This window comes from Oncorhynchus tshawytscha, linkage group LG09, assembly GCF_018296145.1.
Source record: "Oncorhynchus tshawytscha isolate Ot180627B linkage group LG09, Otsh_v2.0, whole genome shotgun sequence".
In the NCBI taxonomy this organism is placed as follows: domain Eukaryota; kingdom Metazoa; phylum Chordata; class Actinopteri; order Salmoniformes; family Salmonidae; genus Oncorhynchus; species Oncorhynchus tshawytscha.
The window spans coordinates 80,406,368-80,434,003 of NC_056437.1; the positions used below are offsets into that span (position 1 = coordinate 80,406,368).

A 27,636-nucleotide genomic window follows, 5' to 3' on the forward strand; every position below is an offset into this window, starting at 1 on the left:
AGGTGTGTTTTAATTTACCATGTTTAAATCTGCACTCCATTAAGGTGACTCAAAGTTACCTGAACAAAAATATGAACGCAACTTACAATATTGTACTGAGTTATATTTCATATAAGGAAATCAGTCAATTTAAATAAATTCATACGGCCCTAATCTATGGATTTCACATGACTGGGAAAACAAATAGGCATTTTTTGGTCACAGACACCTTGAAAAAAAGGGTAGGGCGTGGATCAGAAAACCATTCAGTATCTGGTGTGACCACCATTTAGCTCATGCATAGAGTTGATCAGGCTGTTGATTGTGGCCTGTGGAATGTTGTCCCTCTTCTCTTCAATGGCTGTGAGAAGTTGCTGGATATTGTCGGGAACTGGAATACTCTGTAGTACACGTCAATCCAGAGCATCTTTTAACATGCTCAATGTCTGGTGAGTATGCAGGTCATGGAAGAACTGGGAAATTTGCAGCTTCCAGGAATTGTGTACAGATCCTTCCGACATGGGGCTGTGCATTATCTTGTTGAAACATGAGATGATGGCGGCGGAAGAATGGCACAAAAAACTGCTTTAATGTTTACGTACTGCTTTACTCATTTCATATGTATATACTGTATTCTATTCTAAAGTATTTTAGGTAATACCACTCCGACATTGCTAGTCCTAATATTTATATATTTCTTAACTCCATTCTTTTACTTTAGATTTGTGTGTATTGTTGTGAATTGTTAGATATTACTGCACTGTTGGAGCTAGGAACACAAGCATTTCGCTACACCTGCAATAACATCTATTGGTCTGTATGTGACCAATGCAATTTGATTTGATGACTATGAACCTCAGGATCTTGTCACGGTATCTCTGTGCAAATTGCCATCGATAAAATGCAATTGTGTTGGTTGTCCGTAGCTTATGCCTGCCCATACTATAACGCCACCACCAACATGGGGCACTCAGTTCACAACATTGACATTAGCAAACCGCTCGCCCACACGACGCCATACACGTGGTCTGCGGTTGTGAGGCCAGTTGGACATACTGCCAAATTCTCTAAAATGAAGTTGGAGGCGGCTGGCTATTGTATTGTATATTGCTATTCTGTTGGACTTTCCTGCAGTCAGCATGCCAACTGCATGCTCCCTCAAAACTTGAGATATCTGTAGCATTGTGTTACAAAACTGCACATTTTAGAGAAGCCTTTTATTGTCCCCAGCACAAGGTGCCCATGTGTAATGATCATGCTATTTAATCAGCTTCTTGATTTTCCAGACCTGTCAGGTGGATGTATTATCTTGGTGAAATAGAAACACTCACTAACAGGCATGTAAACACATTTGTGCACAAAATTTGAGAGAAATAAGCCTTTTGTGCATATGGAACATTTCTGTGATCTTTTATTTCCGCTTATGAAACATGGGACCAACATGTTACATGTTGCGTTTATATTTTTGTTCATTATATTTGTGTTTCTAAAATATTTACTGTTTATGTTTGAATGCAGTGACTACGTGTTCTCTTTTTTTCATGAAGAAGCATTGTTTGTAATTGTTTTTTGTCCGTTTTGTGTAACTGTTGGCAACATATCTAATCCTGTGAAAGCACTGTTGCACTTTAGACATGAGCAAAGATCTAACACGGAACACAAACCAGGCTGCGCATGTCATCATGCATAAATGTATTTTGTCCCCCTACACCAAACGCGATCACGACATGCAGGTTAAAATATCAAACAAACTCTGAACCAATGACATGAATTTGGGTACAGATCGAAAAGCATTAAACATTTCTGGCAATTTAGCTTGCACTTGCTAGCTAATTTGTCCTATTTAGCTAGCTTGCTGTTGCTAGCTAATTTGAGTTGTTATTTTACCTGAAATGCACAAGGTCCTCTACTCTGACAATTAATCCACACATAAAAACGGTCAACCGAATCGTTTCTAGTCATCTCTCCTCCTTCCAGGCTTTTTCATCGTTTAACTTATATAGTGATTGACATCTAAACTTTCAGAGTATTACCACGACAACCGGCAACAGTTCGTCTGTCAATTACCCACGTGGGTATAACCAATGAGGAGCGTCTGCGTGCAATAATTGAATAACATAGATTCCTAAATGTATTTTGAAACGCACGCGACGCGAGCGGTGTAGTCAGGGTATAAGACTCCATTTGTGTACTTGTGTTATTGTCTTTTGTACTGTTAGCTACTACTATACAAGCAAACCTAAATTCATAGAATTCTATGAATTCATAGAATTCCATAAACTTCAGAGAAAATTAATGTAATTGTAAGGCGTTGTGTGTATTGCAGGAAATTATTTGTGGTAGTTCATCAATATGAGCCATTACAGACCACTTTACTCAGTAATAATTAACATTCGTTACAACTATTGCAATTGATGGAGTAATGAAAACTTGTATCAATTCATACCTATACTGAGATCATTTCTGTTCTACTTCCCCTATCAGAGGACATTTTCCACACCTCTGTTCTCTCCTGGGATGAGCACCATGGTGCTATGACCCTGACAGGCCATTTTGTGGTTTATTTTATTTTTATTGAACCTTTATTTAACTATGCAAGTCAGTTAAGAACAAATTATTATTTACAATGACGGCCTATCGAAAGGCAAAATACCTCCTGTGGGGACGGGGGCTGGGATACATTTTCTTTTAAAGAAAAAGAAAAATCATATATGTTTTTCAGTAAAAAAGGATAACCGGCAACTTAAACTTTATTAGACAACATTACATTTTGATAGCTTTTGCAACACTTAGCTTCATTTAGGTCCCCAGACAATTGGGGAAACAATATAAGCAATAAATACACACACACAATTCAGACATCAATAGCATTACAAGTTTGACACATACTGTATGTCTTTCACATCTTCAAGCACAGGTAAAAGCACAGCCTTTACTTTGCTTTGGCATAGTGCCACTGACTTCATGATGTGTCAAAGTGCACTTTGACTTTTCCACAAACAAACAAAGTATGAACTCCAAAAAACACTGACAGTAACACACACAAACACGTATATATAATTTGAGATGTTTGTTGTTGATATCTTATAGGCAGCTTCATTTCATGTACAGTTATGTACACAGAGAAAGACTCATGTTGCGTGACCTACCAGACACTTTTACAAAAACCCTTCTCCTTGGGCAGATTTATCTGTGCTATGTCTCCAGTATCCAGGTGAGGCATACTGTCCTTACTTGGTCAGAATGTTTTGTTGTAAATCCATTTATGACATTTAATTTGTTTGAGTATAGTCTGGCTTGGCTGTTTCCCATAAAATGATGAGACTTCTCCACACAACAGTCAAAGCAGGTCTTACTGGCCAATCAAATCAATCTGAAAGAGATCCAAGATCTGGAGGATGATGATTTCAATCCCAAACCCCATATACTTTCACAGTCAGGCAGACCCACACAGTTCTCAATAAAGGAACGTAGGTCTTATAGGCAATAGGTATTTCCTTTTGTGTGATACACCAACACTGCTGTTAGATCCTACTGCTGGATGTTCAGTCTTCTCCTCAATCCAGCATGTTGAGTTGGGTGGCAAATAAAGCCCCAAGAACAACAAAGGACCATGATAAGATGCCAGTCTCTTTCTGTCTGTGTGTTTTCTTCTCCCTCAGATCCTGTTGACAGTGTTTATTTTCTCAGAGTTCTGGAAGGAGCTGATGTCCCAATGGCGGAAGGTGCTGTTCTTGAAGCTGGCCCGGCTCTTGGTGATGCGATAGATCTTCCTCAGCACGGCCCGGCGCAGCAAAATGTAGACCCAGGGGTCCAGGATCTGGTTCCAGGAGGCCAGCCGGACGCCCATCACCATCAACCTCCTGTATGTATCCTGGTCATTGCCTATGGAACCGCTATAGGACCATGTGACTGACATCAGGCCAAAGATCTGCAAGTAACACAGATACCTGGGTTAGTTTTACAGTGGTTGTGCAGGACATAGATATGTTCAGCTGGTGTTTATATATTTGCATCAATCTGCATACACTGCTAGTAATTTATATACATTACCCGACACTGTAGATTGCCACATGTTAACAAAAAAAATGAATAAAGGTAGCAGTCAAAATGCATCTTCACAACGTGTTCCTAGGAATAGCTTTACTGATGTTAGAAATCACAGGCTCAAAGTTGTAGCCTTATAAATCTTATTTACAATTTTTTAACAATTGGCCACAGCTTATTAAGAGATTTTAAGCACAAACAATGCCTCTGTAATGGTTCTTACATCTCCCCAACAGTAAAACATGTATGCTGATCTGTTCCTATTTAGTTCACACATCAGTAATTATATTTGGGCCCAACTTCTGTGCAGTATTGTGCAAATCAACAGCATATTAGGGAGAAGGAACAAGAGGGGGGTGCTCAAGGCTACTCTAAGTTTTAACAGACCCAGTGATGACAAGTAACAGGCTGCCATAATTTGAAGCATGGTTTATAGTCTGTCCTCTTTCACTTCTCACAGTTTATGTGTCAAAATGAATGGTTACTTTTAAATTGGACCTGAATGTAGATTGCTTTGTATGTTTCTATTGTTGTTTGGTCAGGGTGTGATTTGGGTGGGAATTCTATGTTTGTATGTCTAGGTTTTTGTATTTCTATGTTTCGGCCTGGTATGGTTCTCAGTCAGGGACAGCTGTCTATCGTTGTCTCTGATTGGGAATCATAGGTAGTTGTATTTCTGTTTAGTGTTTGTGTCACCTTGCAGGACTGTTTCAGGTCTTTCTTTTGTTCTTTTTTGTATTCAGTGTTCAGTTCCTTAAAATAAAGATGAACACGTTTCCCGCTGCATTTTGTTTCTGACGATTCCTCTTCTTCCGATGAAAGCCGTTACAACATATTAACAGTTTATACAAAATTCTTAGTATTGGAATTGTAAAAAAAAATATATCCTTGATTAAAAAATCATCAAACCATCACCATGTTTTTGTATGAAATTATTTTAGTTGGCTAATATTCCTCTTTCCCAGAAGACTGGAAAAGGAGAGAAGCTGTAACATTTTCAATGTCACCCAATCTGAAATGTGTTATTCAAGCCCTTCATAATGGCATTACCTTAAATCATTTATTCCATCTAGTCAATGCAAGGGCCCACCATGACTATTCATTTATACCCTTGGTGCAGTACACCATGTCTATCCATCTGTTTTAGGTGCAGTATTCTGAATCATAGTGTTTATGACTGGGAACTGGAAAGTGTCTATTTCAGAAGGTGTACAAAAAGAGGATGAAATATTACTGGATTGTTAGCAGAGATTTTCTATATTATTTCAGGCCTTTGAGTTTATGGGGCAGAATATCTTGGAGATTTACCGAGAGGATGAATTACTTTTGTTAACTGAGCATTTTTACAATATTATTTTATGCTTTTACCACCCTGCATCTCACTACTGGTTTGTCTCTGAAGCTTAACAGGGTGGGTCGGTCCTGGTTGGCCCTGGATGGGTGACCAGATGCTGCTGGAAGTGATGTTGGAGGGCCAGTAAGAGGCACTCTTTCCTCTAGTCAAAAACAAAAAGATCCCAGGACATTGATTGGGGACATTTCCCTGTGCAGGGTGCCGTCTTTTGGGTGAGACAGACTCTCTGTGGTCACTAAAGATCCCAATGCACTTATCTTAAGAGTTGGGGTGTTCTCAGTGTCCTGGCTTCATCTCCATTCTGGCCCTCATACCATTATGGCCAAGTAATCATCCCCAGCTTCCAATTGGCTCATTCATCCCCCCTCTTCTCCCCTGTAACTTTTCCCACAGGCTCTATTCAATCTGTATTGCTGAAGCGAAATAGAAATGTAAATGTAACCCACATGAAAAATTACTACAGTTTACTATAGAATTCTATAGTAAACTGTAGTATACTGTAGAATAATATACTACACATGGTAGTATCCCTCAATCATGTGTAGTACTTACTATAGAATGTTGTAGTATACTGTAGAATACTACAGTTAATATTACAGTATGATCCGCAAAAGAACATTGTAGTAAATACTACAGTAATGTCCGCAAAAACACTACAGTCCGCACAAACACAAACCTTTTTTATTATATTAAAGTATTTACAGTATTTAATTTGCATATACCCTGCCCATTCCCCTCCCCATATCCCAATGGGGCGGCAGGGTAGCCTATAAAGATAGTTTTGACCCCTACCCTGATTCATGCAGAATTGTGAACTTCAGTGAACTGAACTTTTCCAACTCACCAGCAGGGGGCTCCAGCAGATGCAAGAAGTGATCATAATGCCCACCAGCTGGGCCACCATCTCAATGTCATGGGACTTGGCTGAGCGACGGTAGCAGGTCTTACACTTCTTACGCAGTCTGGCAAGCACCAGCGTGACCCCACTGATGGTATTACACACCAGGGCCACAGTCAGAGAGGCCAGGCCCAGTCCAGAGAACAGCATGACAAAGGCCACGTCCGTCGCCTGAGTCTCTCCCAGGACACTGATGAAGCACCAGGTCCCGGGGTACTGGTAGGTGTAGGCCCCCAGCCTGAAGAAGGGCAGAAAGGCCACACACAGAGCCAGCAGCCAGATGAGAGCTAGTGCCATCTTGGTGCGAGCCGTGGTGACCAGTGAGGCATGGAGCAGGGGCTGTGTGACACCCAGGCAGCGCTCAGCAGCCATGGCACAGCCCAGGAACAATGGGCACAAGCCGAAGAACACCATGCTACCCCCTAGGAACTGGCAGGGGGCATCGGTGGCAGCGAGACCTAAGGGCCCAGTCGCAGCTCCAGCTGAGTACAGCCTCAACACCAGGGCACCGGGGATGACGTGGCCGGCAAAGTCTGTGGCTACCAGGGAACTGGCGAAGAGCAGGAAGGTGGCCTTGGAGCGGCGGCGCAGACGGGCATAGGCTTTCGCCAGGATGACCAGGGCCACGATGTTGGACAGGATGCCCAGGGTCATGGAGAGGCCAGCTGCAGTGGGGTTACTGGGGGGAGACATGGGCCTCTCTGTGGTGATGTTTGCCCTCCAGGCCATGGCCGGCACACCCTCCACCCCCCAGGTCTGGTTGGGGAGGAGATTGGGGGCAGCCAGGCCTGAGGAGTTGTAGTGCTGCATGGCCAACATCACTGGCCTCAGGTAGCCATCGGGGTCCTCAGAGTGAGAAGGCACTGAAAATAGGAAAGGTGTTATGATTAATATACTGACCAGTTGACCTGGAAGAACTCCTAACCTCACTAATATATAGTCCTACCATAACCAAACTTAACCAATAGCCTATTATACATAGCATAAATACAAAGTTTACTGGGGAAACAAAAACTCATTCAGTATTCTGTTATTACCTAACAACAATAAATATTATCCTGTATTATGTAAAGATTTTTTTCTGTCATAAACCAGATCTCCATCCAACCTTATTATGCGAGAAAAGTACAGTGCATTCCGAAAATATTCAGACCCCTTTTAGTTACGTTACAGCCTTATTCTAAAATTGATTAAATAAAACATTTTCCACATCAATCTATTAACAATACCTCAAAATGACAAAGCGATTTTTGCTAATTTATTAAAAACAAAAAACAGAAATACCTTATTTACGTAAGTATTCAGACCCTTTGCTATGAGACTCAAAATTGAGCTCAGGTGCACCCTGTTTTCATTGATCATCCTTGAGATGTTTCTACAACTTCATTGGACATGATTTGGAAACATCCTGTCAGAGAAGAAAACAAGCCATGAGGTCGAAGAAATTGTCCGTAGAGCTCTGAGACAGGATTGTGTCAAGGCACAGATCTGGGGAAGGGTACCAAAACATATTTGTCTGTATTATTGAAGGTCCCCAAGAATACAGTGGTGTCGTGTCTTTACTATCATTAAATTGAAGACTCAGTTTTTATCAAAGATTTTCTGTAATTAGTATTACGCGATCAAACTGATTAATCATGTAACTGTAATTAACTAGGAAGTTGGGGCACCAAGGAAAATACTCAGATTACAAAATTAGAATTTCCCAATATAACCTTTAAGATATTTTCATATCTGATCAATAGTCTTCTGATTAATGAATTATTTACTTTACCTCACGTTAGTCTCATTCCAAACGTAGTAAATTGTTGGTTATCTGCATGAACCCAGTCACTATGAGTCATCCATACATCAATTGTCTTAAATAATTTATTTATTACTAAATAATTCACAGAAATGCATAAACAAACAGTAGATAGTTGTTGTTCAGAGTGACATTCATTAATTGATGAATGATGATACCGAATTCCTAGCTGCAGACTAGTAATTAATATCAAAGTCTATATACAGTGAGTGCAAATAAGGTCAAATAAGGGAGTTAAGGCAATAAATATGCCATGGTGGCGAAGTAATTACAATATGGCAATTACACACTGGAATGGTAGATGTGCAAAAGATGGATGTGCAAGTAGAGATACTGTGGTGCAAAAGGAGCTAAATAAATAAATACAGTGTGGGAATGAGGTAGATAGATGGGCTGTATACAGATGGGCTATGAACAGGTGGAGTGATCTGTGAGGTGCTCTGACAGATGGTTCTTAAAGCTAGTGAGGGAGATGGGAATCTCCAGCTTCAGTGATTTTTGCAGTTCGTTCCAGTCAGTGGCAGCAGAGAACTGGAAGGAAAGGCGACCAAAGGAGGAATTGGCTTTGGGAGTGACCAGTGAGATATACCAGCTGGATCGGGTGCTACGAGTGGGTGCTGCTATGGTGACCAGCGAGCTGAGTATGAAGCGAAGGCCAGCCAACGAGAGCGTATAGGTCGCAGTGGTGGGTAGTATATGGGGCTTTGGTGACAAAACGGATGGCACTGTGTTAGACTACATCCAGTTTGCTGAGTAGAGTGTTGGAGGCTATTTTATAGATGACATCGCCGAAGTCAAGGATCGGTAGGATGGTCAGTTTTACGAGGGTATGTTTGGCAGCATGGGTGATGGAAGCTTTGTTGGGAAATAGGAAGCCGATTCTAGATTACATTTTTGATTGGAGATGCTTAATGTGAGTCTGGAAGGAGAGTTTACAGTCTAACCAGACACCTAGGTATTTGTAGTTATCCACGTATTTTAAGTCAGAGCTGTCCAGAGTAGTGATGCTGGATGGGCGGGCAAGTGCGGGCAATAATCGGTTGAATAGCATGCATTTAGTTTTATTTGCGTTTAAGAGCAGTTGGAGGCCACGGAAGGAGAGTTGTATGGCATTGAAGCTCGTCTGGAGGTTAGTTAACACAGTGTCCAAAGAAGGGCCAGAAGTATACAGAATGGTGTCGTGTGCGTAGAGGTGGATTAGAGAATCACCAGCAGCAAGAGCGACATCATTGATGTATACAGAGAAGAGAGTTAATCCGAGAATTGAACCCTGTGGCACCCCCATGGAGACTGCCAGAGGTCCGGACAACAGGCCCTCCGATTTCACACACTGAGCTCTGTCAGAGAAGGAGTTGGTGAACCAGGCGAGGCAATCATTTGAGAAACCAAGGCTGTTGAGTCTGCCAATAAGAATGTGGTGATTGACAGAGTCGAAAGCCTTGGCCAGGTCGATGAATACAGCTGCACAGTAATGTCTCTTATCGATGGCGGTTATGATATCGTTAAGGACCTTGAGCGTGGCTGAGGTGCACCCATGACCAGCTCGGAAACCAGATTGCATAGCGGAGAAGGTACGATGTGATTGAAAATGGTCAGTAATCTGTTTGTTAACTTGGCTTTCGAAGACCTTAGAGATGCAGGGTAGGATAGATATAGGTCTGTAGCAGTTTGTGTCTAGAGTGTCTCCCCTTTGAAGAGGGGGATGACCGCGGCAGCTTTCCAATCTTTGGGAATCTCAGACGATACAAAAGAGAGGTTGAACAGGCTAGTAACAGGGGTTGCAATAATTTTGGCAGATAATTTAGGAAAGAGAGGGTCCAGATTATCTAGCCCGGCTGATTTGTAGAGGTCCAGATTTTGCAGCTCTTTCAGAACATCAGCTATCTGGATATGGGTGAAGGAGAAATCGTGGGGGCTTGGGCAGGTTGCTGTGGAGGGTGCCGGGCAGTTGACCGGGGTAGGGGTAGCCAGGTGGAAAGCATGGCCAGCCGCAGAGAAATGCTTATTGAAATTCTCAATTATAGTGGATTTGTCGGTTGTAACAGTGTTTCCTAGCCTCAGAGCAGTGGGTAGCTGGGATGAGGTGCTCTTATTCTCCATGGACTTTACAGTGTCCCAGAACCTTTTTGAGTTTGTACTGCAGGATGCAAATTTCTGTTCAAAAAAGCTAGCCTTAGCTTTCCTAACTGCCTGTGTATATTGGTTCCTAACTTCCCTGAAAAGTTGCATATCACAGGGGCTATTCGATGCTAATGCAGAATGCCACAGGAAGTTTTTGTGCTGGTCAAGGGCAGACAGGTCTGGAGTGAACCAAGGGCTATATCTATTCCTGGTTCTACATTTTTTGAATGGGGCATGCCTATTTAAGATGGTGAGGAAGGCGCTTGTAAAGAATAACCAGGCATCCTCTACTGTCGGGATGAGGTCAATGTCGTTCCAGGATACCCCGGCCAGGCCTGCTCGCAGAAGTGTTTTAGGGAGCGTTTGACAGTGATGAGGGGTGGTCGTTTGCTCGCAGACCCATTACGGATGCAGGCAATGAGGCAGTGATCGCTGAGATCTTGGTTGAAAACAGCAGAGGTGTATTTGGAGGGTGAGTTAGTTAGGATGATATCTATGAGGGTGCCCGTGTTTACGGATTTGGGGTTATATCTGGTAGGTTCATTAATAAGTTGTGTGAGATTGAGGGCATCAAGCTTAGATTGTAGGATGGCCGGGGTGTTAAGCATGTCCCAGTTTAGGTCACCTAGCAGCACGAGCTCAGAAGATAGATGGGGGGCAATCAAATCACATATGGTGTCGAGGGCACAGCTGGGGGCAGAGGGTGGTCAATAGCAAGCGGCAACGGTGAGAGACTTGTTTCTGGAAAGGTTCATTTTTAGAAGTAGAAGCTCAAATTGTTTCGGTACATACCTGGATAGTAAGACAGAACTCTGCAGGTTATCTTTGCAGTAAATTGCAACACCGCCCCCTTTGGCAGTTCTATCTTGTCGGAAAATGTTATAGTTAGGAATGGAAATTTCAAGGTTTTTGATGGTCTTCTTAAGCCAGGATTCAGACACTGCTAGTACATCCGGATTGGTGGAGTGTGCTAGGGCAGTGAATAAAACAAACTTAGGGAGGAGGCTTCTAATGTTAACATGCATGAAACCAAGGCTTTTACGGTTGCAGAAGTCAACAAATGAGAGAGTCTGGATTAACCTCTACATCACTGGAGGAACAGAGGAGGAGTAGGATAAGGGTATGGCTAAAGGCTAACAGAACTGGACACCTAGTACGTTCAGAACAGAGAGTAAAAGGAGCAGATTTCTGGGCACGGTAGAATATATTCAAGGCATAATGTACAGACAAAGGTATAGTAGGATGTGAATACAGTGGGGGTAAACCTGTGCATATAGTGATAATAAAAGAGATATTGTCTCTAGAAATAGCATTTAAACCAGGTGATGTCACTGCGTGTGTGGGGGGTGGAACTAAATTGTTAGCCGAGGCGTGTTGAGCAGTGCTAGAGGCTCTACAGTGAAATAAAACATTAGTTACAAACCAGAACAGCAATCGACACGGCATGGTGACGTTAGGGAAAGGCATGCGTAGCCAGGTGATCATACAAGTCCAGTGCGTGGCTTCAAGCAGCTAGCGGCACGGGGCTAGTAGGCTAACAGAAAGGCCTTAGAGGGATGACGTGACGGAGGGAAGTCTGTTGTGCCCCCCTCGTGCAGTTACATCAGCGGACGGATCAGCAGGGCTCTGTGTGGTAAACCAGGCCAATTGGCAAAATATGTATAGTGGCTGAATAAATATGTCCGAAGGGCCTCTTAAGTCAGCAGTCCAATGTGCTTAAGATAGCTAGCAGGCCGCAGATTAGAGGCTGTGCGTTCAGGGGTTGTTAGCTGCTGTAATTCCAGGTGGAAAAATATATATATATAAAAAATATCATAATAAAAATGTTTAAAAATAAAAATAGGTTCAGATCTTGCAGTAGGAATCCGGAGATATCGAGAAGAATAAGTCCAACTAGCTCTGATTTGAGTCACGCTGTACAGACTGGCGAGAGTTGTCCGGGATAAAGGTAGCTGATGACCGCTAGAAAAGGATAGCTGACTGCTAGATAGTGGCTTCGGAATGTGATCGATGGGTCTCGTAAGCCAACAGTCCGTTGTGCTCTAGACAGCTAGCATTCAGGGGACGTTAGCTGCGAAGGTCGGAAGGTGAGAGGGTTCAGAGCTTGCAATAGGAATCCGGGGATATGGAGAGAAAAAAAATAGGTCCGGTATGCTCTGGTTGAATCGCGTTGTACAAACTGGCGAGAGCTTTCCGAGCTAAGGTTAGCTGATGACCGATTAGCTGGCTAGTTAGCTGGCTAGTTTATGTTGGAGAGGTTCCAGTAAGAGGCAAAGAAAAATATGTTAGAGAAAAAGCAGGTCCACACCACATTGGGTGACGCGGGTTGCAGGAGAGTATTTTGAAATAAGGGTTTAGAAAAATATAAAAAGATATGCGAAGAAAAATATATAAAAATATATATACATGGGACACGACAAGACGAAGGACAAGTACGCCTGACTGCTACGCCATCTTGGAAGCAGTATAACAGAACAGATATGGCAGGTGGAAATCCGAGGAGAATCCATACATATTTTTAATTTTGTTGAGGTCACAGCCCATTCAAATCCTTGTTTATGGGTGATTCAAAGGAATACCTCCCAGACTGCAGTTCCTATGGCTTCCACTAGATGTCATAAGTCTTTAGAAAGGGTTTCAGGCTTGTTTTTTGAAAAATAGAATTTGCTAGAATTTGTAGTTTTTCTAGGTGGGTCTCATTTTGACTGTAGTGTTCTGGCACGCGCACTTTGTTATTTATCTCCGGTATTTACCACACTATTCTACATCTTAATTTTTATTTTTATTTACATATTAGGGTACCTGAGGATTGATTAGAAACGTTGTTTGACTTGTTAGGACGAAGTTTATTGGTAACTTTTGGGATTCCTTTGTGTGCATTTTGAACGAGGGGAACAGGTGGATTACTGAATCAAGCCCGCCAACTAAATTGACTTTTTTGGGATATAAAGAAGGACTTTATTGAACAAAACAAACATTTGTTTTGTAGCTGGGACCCTAGGGATTGCAAACAGAGGAAGATCTTCAAAGGTAAATTATTTTATCGCAATTTCTGACTTTCGTGACCCCTCTGCTGGTTTGGAAAATGTTTTTAATGCTTTTGTACACGGGGCACTGTCCTCAGATAATCGCATGGTATGCTTTCGCCGTAAAGCCTTTTTGAAATCTGACAAAGAGGCTGGATTAACAAGAAGTTAAGCTTTTAAATGATGTATGATACTTGTATTTTCATGAATGTCTAATATTACGGTTTTTGCATTTCGAATTTCACGCTCTGCAATTTCAATGGATGTTGTCGAGGTGGGGAGCTAGCCCAAAGAGGTTTTAATACTTATGTAAATGTGATATTTCCCCCTTTCGCATTTTTCTTCTTTTTTTTAAATAAATTAGCAACAATTTCTAAAAACTTGTTTTTGCTTTGTCTCTATGTGGTATTGTGTCACGCCCTGACCTTAGTTATCATTGTTTTCTTTATTATTTTGGATAGCTCAGGGTGTGACGAGGGTGGTATGTGTGTTTTTGGCCTGTCTAGGGTTTTTTGTATATCTATGGGGTTTTGTTATGTCCAGATAAATGTAGGTCTATGGTGGCCTGAATTGGTTCCCAATTATTTAGGTTGCCATTTGCCATGTTAGTTTTGTGGGTTATTGTCTGTGTGGTTGCATGTCAGCACTCGGTTTATCAAAGCGGCACGTTCGTTTTGTTTAAGTGTTCTTCGTTAATTAAAGAGGAATGTGTTTATATCACGCTGCGCCTTGGTCTTATCGTTATGACGAACGTGACATATTGTGTGTAGATTGATGAGGGGGGGGGAACGATTTAATCCATTTTAGAATAAGGCTGTAATGAAACAAAATGTGAAAAAAGTCAAGGGGTCTGTCTGAATACTTTCCGAATGCACTGTATATGTTGGATAAAAAATATCATGACAGGCCGGTTGGCTTAAAATGTGTCATAAAATGTCCAAATGTGGACAAAACAAGCTAGATAAATTGATAACTCTTTGAGTTGGTGAAGTTAATTATACAAGAAATGGCTGTGGAAACGCTTTTATGTGCAAATATTGATCAAATAACCATCATATCGAAACTTGGGAGTCATGCGATGATATGGTGGGATGTCTTTCCACTAGGAATCGGGTCGGGAAAACATGCAGTTTATTAGGCTACAGATGATGAACTTCACATGGTGGTGAAAGTGGAAGGTGATGTTCCTTTCCAATAAATATCGATAGTCTTATTCTGGTGACATGATGATCGTGCTTGGCTATCATTTGATAAATAAAAATAATCTCGCTCTTCCCCATAAATAATTGCATCATGTAGGTAGTCTACCAGGACTGTGGGCCTATCTGGGAGCTGTTCGCTAGAGCGCACATACCAAGACAAGAGTGGGCACATTCGCTATATAAACATTTTTTTGGGGGGGACAAAACCATCAGAGTTAAATGCGATGGAAACCCATTTAGCTTGTATTTTTTATTTTGGTAAATGGGTGTTTAACCGCAAAAGTTGTGTTAATGTGCACTACGTCATCCCGCACAGCTTTTTTTCGCAACAAATTCATTTTAGGGAAACATCTCTGGTGGGAAAATGCACATAGGCTATTGTTTTTATTCCGATTTTAGAATATTCTGTTGCCAATTGTCGTGAACTGAATGGAAACCTAGCTAGTATCCTTTAAAAAGCCTATTGTAGACAAATGCCACACACTTCCCCCTCATTGTACTCCAAAACCTGAGAATGCGGGACAAGTCAAGACAGTTCTTGTGAAAGGTGCTCCTTCAAGTCTTGACCGTGTCTGACAGTGACATAGCACACGTTCTGTGAAAGGTGCTCTATCATGATAGCAGACCCATAGGCGTAGTCTACACGATGCCAATCAAATCACCCTTTTCCTTCTTCAAAACCTTCAATGCAGAATAACAGAACAGAGTCACAATACTTCTTCCAAAATTAGGTATACATAAAATCCTATACTGTGCCTAGTTTGTATAATGTTTTCTCATGAGTTACTCGATCTAGCAATGATTTCGGATTGATTTGTAGCAGAGATACCTTAACATTGTTCATGAGAAACACACACACAAAGGGTATGCCCCTGCCTTGCCAAACATGACATAGGCTACTACAGTTTTGTAGGGTTCATTTGCAGTCCTTGTTCCGTTGGTTTTTCTAATCTAAAACAAAAATGTCTAACAAAGGGTGCGTTTGTAAATTCCCTCTATCTACTCCGATTTCAGAGCCTTCTCGTCTGTGTGCCAGAGCACAGAATAACTGATTAATTTACAAACTTGCAACACCCGTTGAATATGACCGGTGTCAGTAAACGTCGGAGGAAAAAATACGTTATTAAATGTTGCAAGCAGCACAGTTACAGTCACTAACGCTCTAGATAACATGAAAACAGGTTAATCAACTCCGCTAGGGCGAGTAAAATGGTCAGAGTGAGATGTTCTCTCATTTTGTCTGGAAGTAGCAAGTAAGCTAGCCAACTTTATCCAGTTAGCTTTGGTGCTTGACTGCTGTCGTGAGGTCAGAACGCTCGGATCAACCCTACTCCTCGGCCAGAGCGTCCAGTGTGCGCTCTGAACACTCCGAGAGCGAAGCCTCTGAATTTATGAACAGACAATCTGACAACGCTCTGAATTTACAATCGACACATAGCCACTGACACACTGGAGGCAATTTACGAACGCACACAAAGACATTGATGAATGAGAGAGTTGAAAACAATTTCAGGTTTAAAATCGAAATGAAATCATACTAATTCAGCCCAATACATGTGCACTCATTATTGGTAAAACAAAAAACATGTATGGTTCTTTTAAAAAGCCTTATTAAGATGAGCAGTGTATGTAACGACTAATTACATGGAGTGTAACGTTTGACCAGGCAAGCAATTATTTCCCCCTACTTTCACCCATTTTGTAAAAAAAATACTAATAGTTGTTCATTGTAAATTTCCTGAATAATTTACCATGTCCAAATGAAAAGGGATCTGTGTGCATTGTCAAAACTGTTATTATTTATGTGCATAGCTAGTTCTGCATCATAGGCTAAAAGAAGATCATTAATGGTGTGAAATAAGTAATAATGATATTACCTGACCAAACAGTGAATCCATAGAAACAAATGAAGATTTATTCCTTTGGTTTTCAGATGTTAAATCATTTCACTGTGAACCATGACATTCAAAAGTTCCTTAAACTCAGGGATTCATCCACGAGAATGTTATTATCAACAATGATAACCTGAGTTGATAGTGACCTGAGCTGATAGTGAAGTCATGTATCCCGAGGAGTGCCTCATTCTCTCCTAAAGAAAACAAAACGAGCAACCGCACGAGAAGTCCGTCACCAAGATCAAGACCCAGTCTCCAAAAGGTTGCACAGCCAACCATTTACTATTCAACGTTTGTTTCGTTGCTCAGCCCTCTTTATAGACTTGTACCGCGTCGACGCAGCACCGGGGCGTCTTGAGTCCGCGAGAGGAATGCATGTATCCATATTACAGCAGTTCAGTGAAAGGGAACAGGGAGTGCTACCCAATAACTTATTGGAAACGAATTAGATATTCTATTAATGCAACCATTTTATTTAACAACCAACTTTACACGTTGACATGTAACTATAACATCCTAAGATCAAGTAATGTAGCCTAATGTCAAAGTACAGTATCTTACAGTGTTCAAACAAAACAGATGGCAGGAGTTTGACAAATGTTTTGTTATAACAGCATTATTAAAGGGGAATTCCGCCACTATTCAACCTTATATTCATAATCTCCAGCACCAAACCAGTGTCTACATATGTGAAAACAGTGGGTTTCTATGATCTGTGGTTAAAAAGATAGGAAGAAAAGTCTTTAAAAATGTTTTCTCTTTGACATCACAGGGTAGCATTAAAAGTAAAAAGCGGTGAATTTCAAAACCTACAACTAGTTTATATTTTCTTGCTCCCCATGAAACAGATGTGAAATTGGCTAGCTAGTTAGCGGGGTGCGCGCTAATAGCGTTTCAATTGGTGACGTGTCTCGCTCTGAGACCTTGAAGTAGTTGTTCCCCTTGCTCTGCAAGGCCCGCTGCATTTGTGGAGCGATTGGTAACGATGCTTCAAGGGTGGCTGTTGTCAATGTGTGCAGACGGTCCCTGGTTCGAGCCCAGGTAGGGGCGAGGAGAGGGATGGAAGCAATACTGTTACACCCGCATCACTGCAGATCTCATAGTGTTTGAAAATCCCAGTTTTAAAATGTTCAAAGTTTTGATGATATCATTGGGCAGAATTATTGACATACACATACATACAAAAGTATGTGGGCACCCCTTCAAATGAGTGGATTCAGCTATTTCAACCACACCCGTTGCTGACAGCTGTATAAAATTGCACACAAGCCTAAGATCACCATCACAATGCCAAGTGTCGGCTGAAGTGGTGTAAAACTCGCCGCCGTTGGACTCTGGAGCAATGGAAACGCGTTCTCTGGAGTGATGAATCACGCTTCACCATCTGGCAGACCGACGGACGATTCTCGGTTTGGCGGATGCCAGGAGAAAGCTACTTGTCTGAATGCATAGTGCCAACTGTAAAGTTTGGTGGAAGAGGAATAATGGTCCCGGGCTGTTTTTCATGGTTCGGACTAGAACCCCTTACGTCCAGTAAAGGGAAATCTTAACGCTGCACGCACCATACAATGCCATTCTAGACGATTCTGTGCTTCCAACTTTGTTGCAACAGTTTGGGGAAGGCCCTTTCCTGTTTCAGCATGACAATGACCCTGTGCACAAAATTGTTTGTCGAGATCGGTGTGGAAGAACTTGACTGGCCTGCACAGAGCCCTGACCTCACGGCTTTCACAGCATTGATAAATTCATGAACTTCTTTGAGGAAAAGATCATGATCATTAGAAAGCATATTACGGACCCCTCTTTAAATCTGCATATTCCTCCAAAGCTCAGAGTTGTCCTGAGTCTACACAACTCTGCCAGGACCTAGGATCAAGGGAGACAGTCATGTTTTTTAGTACTATATCTCTTGACACATTGATGAAAATAATCATGGCCTCTAAACCTTCAAGCTGCATTTTGGACCCTATTCCAACTAAACTATTGAAAGAGATGCTTCCTGTGCTTGGCCCTCCTATGTTGAACATAATAAACGGCTCTCTATCCACCGGATATGTACCAAGCTCACTAAAAGTGGCAGTAATAAAGCTTCTCTTGAAAAAGCCAAACCTTGACCCAGAAAATAAAAAAACTATCGGCCTATATCGAATCTCTCATTCCTCTCAAACATTTTAGAAAAAGCTGTTGCGCAGCAACTCACTGCCTTCCTGAAGACAAACAATGTATACGAAACACTTCAGTCTGGTTTTAGACCCCATCAGAGCACTGAGACTGCACTTGTGAAGGTGGTTACCTTTTAATGGCATCAGACCGAGACTCTGCATCTGTCCTCGTGCTCCTAGACCTTAGTGCTGCTTTTGATACCATCCATCACCACATTCTTTTGGAGAGATTGGAAACACAAATTGGTCTACACGGACAAGTTCTGGCCTGGTTTAGATCTTATCTGTCTGAAAGATATCAGTTTGTCTTTGTGGATGGTTTGTCCTCTGACAAATCAACTGTAAATTTCGGTGTTCCTCAAGGTTCCGTTTTAGGACCACTATTGTTTTTAACTATATATTTTACCTCTTGGGGATGTCATTCGAAAACATAATTTTAACTTTCACTGCTATGCGGATGACACACAGCTGTACATTTCGATGAAACATGGTGAAGCCCCAAAATTGCCCTTGCTGGAAGCCTATGTTTCAGACATAAGGAAGTGGATGGCTGCAAATGTTCTACTTTTAAACTCAGACAAAACAGAGATACTTGTTCTAGGTCCCAAGAAACAAAGAACTATTCTGTTGAATCTTGATGCTTGTACAGTCGTCTCAAATAAAACTGTGAAGGACCTCAGCGTTACTCTGGACCCTGATCTCTTTTGACGAACATATCAAGACTGTTTCAAGGATAGCTTTTTTACATCTACGTAACATTGCAAAAAACAGAAAGTTTCTGTCCAAAAAAGGATGCAGAAAAATGAATCCATGCTTTTGTCACTTCTAGGTTAGACTACTGCAATGCTCTACTTTCCGGCTACAGAGCCTGGAGCACTAAATAAGCTTCAGTTAGTGCTAAACACGGCTGCTAGAATCTTGATTAGAACCAAAATATGTGATCTTATTACTCCAGTGCTAGCCTCTCTACACTGGCTTCCTGTTAAGGCAAGGGCTGATTTCAAGGTTTTACTGCTAACCTACAAAGCATTACATGGGCTTGCTCCTACCTATCTTTCCGATTTGGTCCTGCCATACACACCTACACGTATGCTACAGTCACAAGATGGCAGACCTCCTTACTGTCCCTAGAATTTCTCAGCAAACAGCTGGAGGCAGGGATTTCTCCTATAGAGCTCCATTTTTATGGAATGGTCTGCCTACCCATGTGAGAGACGTAGACTCGGTCTCAACCTTTATATCTTTATTGAAGACTCATCTCTTCAGTAGGTCCTATGATTGAGTTTAGCCTGGCCCAGGTGTGTGAAGGTGAATGGAAAGGCACTGGAGCAACAAATTCCCTTGCTGTCTCTGCCTGGCCGGTTCCCCTCTCTCCACTGGGATTCTCTGTCTCTGGCTTACTGGTGCTCTTCCATGCTGTCTCTAGGAGGGGTGCGTCACTTGAGTGGGTTGAGTCACTGACGTGATCTTCCTGTCCGGGTTGGCGCCCCCCCTTGGATTGTGCCGTGGAGGAGATCTTTGTGGGCTATACTCGGCCTTGTCTCAGGATGGTGAGTTGATGGTTGAAGATATCCCTCTAATGGTGTGGGGGTTGTGCTTTTGCAAAGTGGGTGGGGTTATATCCTGCCTGTTTGGCCCTGCCTGGGGGTATCGTTGGATGGGGCCACAGTGTCCCCCCCCCCCATCCCCCCCATCCCAGCCTCCAGTATTTATGCTGCAGTAGTTTATGTGTCGGGGGGCTAGGATCAGTCTGTTATATCTGGAGTATTTATCTTGTCTTATCCGGTGTCCTGTGTGAATTTAAGTATGCTCTCTCTAATTCTCTCTCTCCTTTCTTTTTCTCTCTTTCTTTCTCTCTTTCTTTCTCTCGGAGGACCTGAGCCCTGGGACCATGCCTCAGGACTACCTGGCCTGATGACTACTTGCTGTCCCCAGTCCACCTGGCTGTGCTGCTGCTCCATTTTCAACTGTTCTGCCTGCAGCTATGGAACCTTGACCTGTTCACTGGATGTGCTACCTGTCCCAGACCTGCTGTTTTCAACTCTCTAGAGACAGCAGGAGCGGTAGAGATACTCTGAATGATCGGCTATGAAAAGCCAACTGGCATTTACTCCTGAGGTGCTGACCTGTTGCACCCTCGACAACCACTGTGATTATTATTATTTGACCCTGCTGGTCATCTATGAACATTTGAACATCTTGGCCATGTTCTGTTATCTCCCCCCGGCACAGCCAGAAGAGGACTGGCCACCCCTCATAGCCTGGTTCCTCTCTAGGTTTCTTCCTAGGTTCTGGCCTTTCTAGGGAGTTTTTCCCAAGCCACCGTGCTTCTACACCTGCATTGCTTGCTGTTTGGGGTTTTAGGCTGGGTTTCTGTACAGCACTTTGACGTCAGCTGATGTAAGAAGGGCTATAAATACATTTGATTGACCTCAACCCCATCGAAGACCTTTGGGATGAATTGGAATGCCGGCTGCGAGCCAGACCTAATCGCCCAACATCAGTGCCCGACCTCACTAATGCTCTTGTGGCTGTATGTAAGCAAGTCCCCGCAGCAATGTTCCAACATCTAGTGGGAAACGTGTTCGACGAGCAGGTGACCACATACTTTTGGTCATGTAGTGTGTGTTGACACTGGTATTGTGCTGGCGACAATGAAAATAAGGTTGAAAAGTTGTGGAGTTGCCCGCGCACTAGCGACTCCTGTGGCGGGCCGGGCGCAGTGCACGCTGACCAGGTCGCTAGGTGCACGGTGTTTTCCCCGACACATTGGTGCGGCTGTGTTAAGAAGCAGTGTGGCTTGTTTGGGTTGTGTTTCGGAGGACACATGACTCTTGACCTTTGTCTCTCCCGAGCCCGTACGGGAGTCGTAGCGATGACAAAAGACAGTAACTACTAACAATTGGATACTACGAAATTGGGGAGAAAAAAGGGGGGTAAAAAATTTATTTTTATTTTTATATATTAAAAAAATATATATATATATAAAAGCACCTTTAGTGCTGTCCAAGCACCTTTAGTGCTGGAAATCGAAACATAGCCTGGATAACTTTTCATGTTCCTGCTAAACATTTTTTGGGGCTATGGTAAAAAAAGAGATATGCGAGGTTGCACGACTTCTACCGAAGGTAACTCCTCTACCTGTTCGGGCGGCGCTCGGCGTCGCCGGTTTACTAGCCGCTACCGATCCCTTTTTCCCTTTCTGGTTGTTTTGTCTGTGTTCCTTTTCACACCTGGTTTCAACTGCTTTTATTTCTGTGTGTATATAGGGCACCTGTTGCCTGCCTTAATTCGTGCAGGATTAAGCTTGTGTGTATTTACGTTCAATTATCTCTGCTGTTTATTGTTTTCGCTATTACGTACGTGTATGTAGTGTCGGAACTGTGGTTGTTCCTCCGTGTATTGACACGAGTTTCTGTTCCTTCGAGAGCGTAGTTTTGGACTTTCATCTGTGCCAATTTTGTATTGGTGGACTATGTGTGTGTGTGTATGTATGTGTGTGTGTATATATGTATATATATATATATATATATATATATATATATATATATATATATATTAAACATGCTTCTCAGAAATCCCTGCTCTCCTGCGCCTGACTCCTACACCTCTCACCGAGACGCACCTTATCACAGAGGTACTTTTTTATTTTAAATCAAATGACAATAATAACATTTTACAGATGTCTGTCACAGATGTCGGCCAGTTGTTATGTTGAGCAACATTATAATAACATAAGGTGTCACATAATGTTAAATGGAAGACCCCATAACTACAAAGAGATTGACCTCCATCTAGCTTTTGGAAACTAGTGCTAATTAAATTCTGTTGAGACGATCTTCTCACATGTTTCTGTAGGCTATTGGATTTTAGCTGCTTAGAGGTTGAAGAGGATCATCAACGCAAACTAGATCTGCCCCTGTCTCCGCAAACATCCATACGTTGAGTGCCTGTAGCTACAGCTGTGCATGTAATCAAAATCAAATCAAATTTTATTTGTCACATACACATGGTTAGCAGATGTTAATGCGAGTGTAGTGAAATGCTTGTCCTTCTAGTTCCGACAATGCAGTAATAACCAACGAGTAATCTAACCTAACAATTCCAAAACTACTACCTTATACACACAAGTGTAAAGGGATAAAAAATATGTACATAAAGATATGAATGAGTGATGGTACAGAACGGCATAGGCAAGATGCAGTAGATGGTATCGAGTACAGTATATACATATGGGATGAGTAATGTAGGGTATGTAAACAAAGTGACATAGTTAAAGTGGCTAGTGATACATGTATTACATAAAGATGCAGTAGAGGATATAGAGTACAGTATATACATATGAGATGAGTAATGTAGGGTATGTAAACATTATATTAAGTAGCATTGTTTAAAGTGGCTAGTGATATTTTACATCAATTTCCATTACTAAAGTGGCTGTAGTTGAGTCAGTGTGTTGGAAGCAGCCACTCAATGTTAGTGGTGGCTGTTTAACAGTCTGATGGCCTTGAGATAGAAGCTGTTTTTCAGTCTCTCGGTCCCTGCTTTGATGCACCTGTACTGACCACGCCTTATGGATGATAGCGGGGTGAACAGGCAGTGGCTCGGGTGGTTGTTGTCCTTGATGATCTTTATGGCCTTCCTGTGACATCGGGTGGTGTAGGTGTCCTGGAGGGCAGGTAGTTTGCCCCCGGTGATGCGTTGTGCAGACCTCACTACCCTCTGGAGAGCCTTACGGTTGTGGGTGGAGCAGTTGCCATACCAGGCGGTGATACAGCCCGACAGGATGCTCTCGATTGTGCATCTGTAGAAGTTTGTGAGTGCTTTTGGTGACAAGCCAAATTTCTTAAGCCTCCTGAGGTTGAGGAGGCGCTGCTGCGCCTTCTTCACGACGCTGTCTGTGTGGGTGGACCAATTCAGTTTGTCCGTGATGTGTACGCCGAGGAACTTAACTTACTACCCTCTCCACTACTGTCCCGTCGATGTGGATAGGGGGGTGCTCCCTCTGCTGTTTCCTGAAGACCACAATCATCTCCTTTGTTTTGTTGACAATGAGTGTGAGGTTATTTTCCTGACACCACACTCCGAGGGCCCTCACCTCCTCCCTGTAGGCCGTCTCGTCGTTGTTGGTAATCAAGCCTACCACTGTAGTGTCGTCTGCAAAGTTGATAATTGAGTTGGAGGCGTACATGGCCACAGTCGTGGGTGAACAGGGAGTACAGGAGAGGGCTCAGAATGCACCCTTGTGGGGCCCCAGTGTTGAGGATCAGCGGGGTGGAGATGTTGTTATCTACCCTCACCACCTGGGGGCGGCCCATCAGGAAGTCCAGTGCCCAGTTGCACAGGGCAGGGTCGAGACCCAGGGCCTCGAGCTTGATGACGAGTTTGGAGGGTACTATGGTGTTAAATGCTGAGCTGTAGTCGATGAACAGCATTCTCACATAGGTATTCCTCTTGTCCAGATGGGTTAGGGCAGTGTGCAGTGTGGTTGCGATTGCGTCGTCTGTGGACCAATTTGGGCAGTAAGCAAATTGGAGTGGGTATAGGGTGTCAGGTAGGGTGGAGGTGATATGGTCCTTGACTAGTCTCTCAAAGCACTTCATGATGACGGAAGTGAGTGCTACGGGGCGGTAGTCGTTTAGCTCAGTTACCTTAGCTTTCTTGGGAACAGGGACAATGGTGGCCCTCTTGAAGCATGTGGGAACAGCAGACTGGGATAAGGATTGATTGAATATGTCCGTAAACACACTAGCCAGCTGGTCTGCGCATGCTCTGAGGACGCGGCTGGGGATGCCTTCTGGTCCTGCAGCCTTGCGAGGGTTAACACGTTTAAATGTTTTACTCACATCGGCTGCAGTGAAGGAGAGTCCGCAGGTTGTGGTTGCGGGCCCTGTCAGTGGCACTGTATTGTCCTCAAAGCCTGTGTGAGATTGCCAGGGAGTCAATTCAGCCTTTGGCCTAGTAAACATTGGGCTAATACACATTTTCTGCGAAAGAGATTAAGCCTCGTCTTGGATTAAAAAGCATCTGCAATAAATATTCTAAATTTCAATGTATCACGCTTCCTTTTTAACATGTTACTGTGTATAAGCAAGTAAGTACAATATATTTTTTATAATGTGCCACGGGCTGACAGGGAACCTATAAGACCCTCAGACGTAGTCCTACACACAGTACTATGTGTGCTCTTTTTGAGTAGCAGGGGAATGCCTTAGATACCCCATGTCCCTTTCATCAACAATTAAGCATTCCCTTTCTACCAAATCAGAATTCTGCAGAAAAACGAGGGTTGGTTTTGATATGCTATCCTATGTCAAAACAGCAGAGGTCTATGGTATATAAGATATCTTAATCTACAGTATATTCTTTCAGCTACTACGAAATCAGACAGAGAAAACATTGTCCTTGACGGACAGCCTAATGAAGCAAGCAATGGAATCCATCAGGTTGTGTGAGTCCGACAGCCAGCCAGCATCCTACACAGACCAACATCAGAGACAGGTGAGGCTATTTGCTTGGCTTAATCAGGCCCAGAAACTGACAGGTCAAATCAGTATGGAACCTGGAGGGCAGCTAAGATCAACAACTTATAGGCAGGGTATTAACTCTGTGGTCATGGAGGAAAGAGTAGTGAAAAGAGAGGGAGCAGAAATGTTATATCCAAAAATGTTATATTTACACAGCTAGAGCAACAGAATCACGACTTCCACAGCTGAAACTCCAAAGACAGGTGGGAAAAGGCTAACTGCTATTACCTTACTTTTCTTTAGGTGGTAGCCAAGATAAAAATCCTATGACAGGGCCTTGACTGCAACTGAGCAAATGCTCTGATACTGTATTATGTCCCAATTAATTTTTCTTTGCATCAGCGAGGCTTTGATGAACTCGCTGGCACACATGCGAAGAAAACATCTTGGGCACTGGTAGTGCTACACTTTGATTGGTAGGAGAGGATTCGTTTGGTGCAGGCCAGGATCTGATAGCGAAGGCAGAAATAGCATCACATTTTTACCAGGACCATCACCACTGAGAGGTTACCCTTAGAACGGCACTGGGTGCTTTTGGTTGTTGACATTGGACCCTAAGGCGAGAACCCTCTGAAACATTGCGGGCTTCAATGTTTGTGGTCTTCAGCCACAAGCCCCCCACTTTTACCTACTAACTTTACTCCAGCAGTTTAGGATTTACTTAAGCTGGAGTCTGTATTACTTGGCCTCAGACAACATTTTCCACTGCCTTGTCTTTTAGTGGACGCCATTGTTCCATCTCTCGCCATGATTAGTGATTGAAAAGATTGCCTTTTGGCCCCAATAACCCCAGGGTTCTCCAACAGCACGTCTAAGCCTTGTAACCTAACTCCACTCACCCTGTCCCATTCACCAACCATTAATACGTGCAGTGCAACTCTCTTGTTTCTTTCAGGACCTCAACCTGCTAACATATAAGACGTATAAGAGAGGATGGTCAAAGTGATTCAGATTGTTCTTCAATGCTTTTGAAGTGGTTTCGAAATAAATTGGACAAAAAAACGTTCCCTTTGATTTTGGTCTTGCAGGCACACATCCTAGATTGCTGTTTCACCATTGAGCGGTGGGGTCATTTTTTGGCATGAGGCTCAAATCCTTAATAGAGGTGGACTTGAGTGTTGCTACTGTGATGTGTATGATGTACAGGACCATAATGCTATCACAACATCAACTCTCTTGACACAGTTATTTTCATATGCCGTGCCAAAATCAGAGACAACTTGTAAAGTAAGCTGTGTAACTCTTCACATTTGTAAGAGAAACACATTATAAACATGGCTGTGTTTTTAACATAATTACTTATTTTGTCTTCTACAGCACTGCCTTATCCTCATTTCAAGACCTCAGACTGAGAGGCAGAAGGCCAATTCATGGCCACATGTTTTAGATTTTGGAGCTGAATGACTCACCTGGTTGTTGGCGACAACGCAGTATGGCATCTCATCTGCAGCAATCGTTAAACAGCAACCGAGCGGTGAAACACGTCCTATTGCTTCGTGAAACACCCAAGTGTCCAACAGTACCTCTGGCCCTGGGGATCCAACTGGTAGCGGAGCAGCATTGGAACTAAGCCACATGTTCTTGAAAGTATTTTTATTGATGTGTTTCAATGTGCATGGGATTGAATATCAAATTTATCTCACACCCTTTACGTCTGTGTGTTCATATTCCATTTTTTGCACTGTCACAATTTTAACCAACAATATACTGTTGTGACAACACTTCCTGAGTGCCACAATGTCCATTTCCTGAGGGCAGAAGAAAGGCAGGCAGTTTGGTCGTCAAGTATGACACTGCAAGATGAGCCTCCGTGGTTGCAGTATCTCATGGTGTCTGTATCTCTTTATGGTGTCAGATAAAATATATGGTTAATCAACAGAAGTAATCATGACCCTTCAACTCCAGCCACTTTATAGCTGCATGTCTGGCTCCTGGACCTTCATGCCATTCATAATCACTCACTTTGGGGAATTTGGTCAATGCAATCTGGACCCGGACACTGGATCGCCTTGATTTGGGATAAAAGGACAGGACCAAATATGAACTCTAGACATGACTGTAATTTCCTCTCACCCAATTTTCAACTATCTGATGAAGATACTGCTGTGCCTGATAAGTCTGCAGTTTAGTGGGCGTCCACTGTGCCATTCAGGCCATGAGTTCTGTAGACTCTTCAACTTCTTGTGTGCATCTAAACGAGTGCATACTGTCATCTCACAGAACATCTTTTTGACACAAATTATCCACTTGTACAGATTATCCACTTGTGATATAGGCTTGAGCAGGAGGTGCTGTAGGCATTTCTTGGAGACAGAGTTAACAGAAAGCTAAAATGACTGCTGTTCCTCCTCCCCACAGATTCCTGACAGTTGCACTGAAGCTCCCCTAACCACTCGTCGGTTTACCACACGCAACAACATAAAAATTCCTTCCCATGCTGGGCCCTAGACAGGGAGCCAATGTGGGTGTGGGGTCTGAAAAAGAGGGGTGATGGAGGGAAGGGTTGGATGATCCTGGAGAACACTCTCTGGGTGGGATGCCAGGAGATGAGTGCTGTTTAGATCTGCAGAACTGGTCAGAAAGTCAGGGGTGACTAAAATATTTCTCTTGAAGTAATGGGA

The 27,636-nt window shown here is 42.8% G+C and overlaps 1 protein-coding gene and 2 long non-coding RNA genes across 5 annotated transcripts; 2 read left to right on the forward strand and 1 right to left on the reverse strand.

Moving 5' to 3' along the window:
• The first annotated feature begins 365 nt into the window (after positions 1-365).
• On the forward strand, positions 366-4,940 carry LOC121847239. The gene is made up of 2 exons (XR_006084177.1): positions 366-428; positions 3,670-4,940. It is a non-coding gene; the product is annotated as an uncharacterized LOC121847239 (long non-coding RNA).
• LOC112258820 (prostaglandin E2 receptor EP1 subtype) lies at positions 2,712-26,668 on the reverse strand. Of its 3 annotated transcripts, none has more exons than XM_024433427.2 (3): positions 26,425-26,668; positions 6,225-7,141; positions 2,712-3,910 (listed from the first exon to the last, which is right to left on the reverse strand). In XM_024433427.2, the coding sequence occupies exons 2-3, from the start codon at positions 7,095-7,097 to the stop codon at positions 3,638-3,640; spliced, it is 1,146 nt and encodes a 381-aa protein (XP_024289195.1). In that variant the 5' UTR covers positions 7,098-7,141; positions 26,425-26,668; the 3' UTR covers positions 2,712-3,637. The 3 variants fall into 3 exon arrangements, with proteins under 3 accessions (XP_024289195.1, XP_024289193.1, XP_024289194.1); XM_024433425.2 differs by lacking the exon at positions 26,425-26,668 and adding an exon at positions 16,309-16,622; XM_024433426.2 differs by lacking the exon at positions 26,425-26,668 and adding an exon at positions 7,563-7,617.
• LOC121847240 lies at positions 22,061-26,437 on the forward strand. Its single transcript, XR_006084178.1, has 3 exons — positions 22,061-22,125; positions 24,861-24,989; positions 26,333-26,437. It is a non-coding gene; the product is annotated as an uncharacterized LOC121847240 (long non-coding RNA).
• Positions 26,669-27,636: the final 968 nt, after the last annotated feature.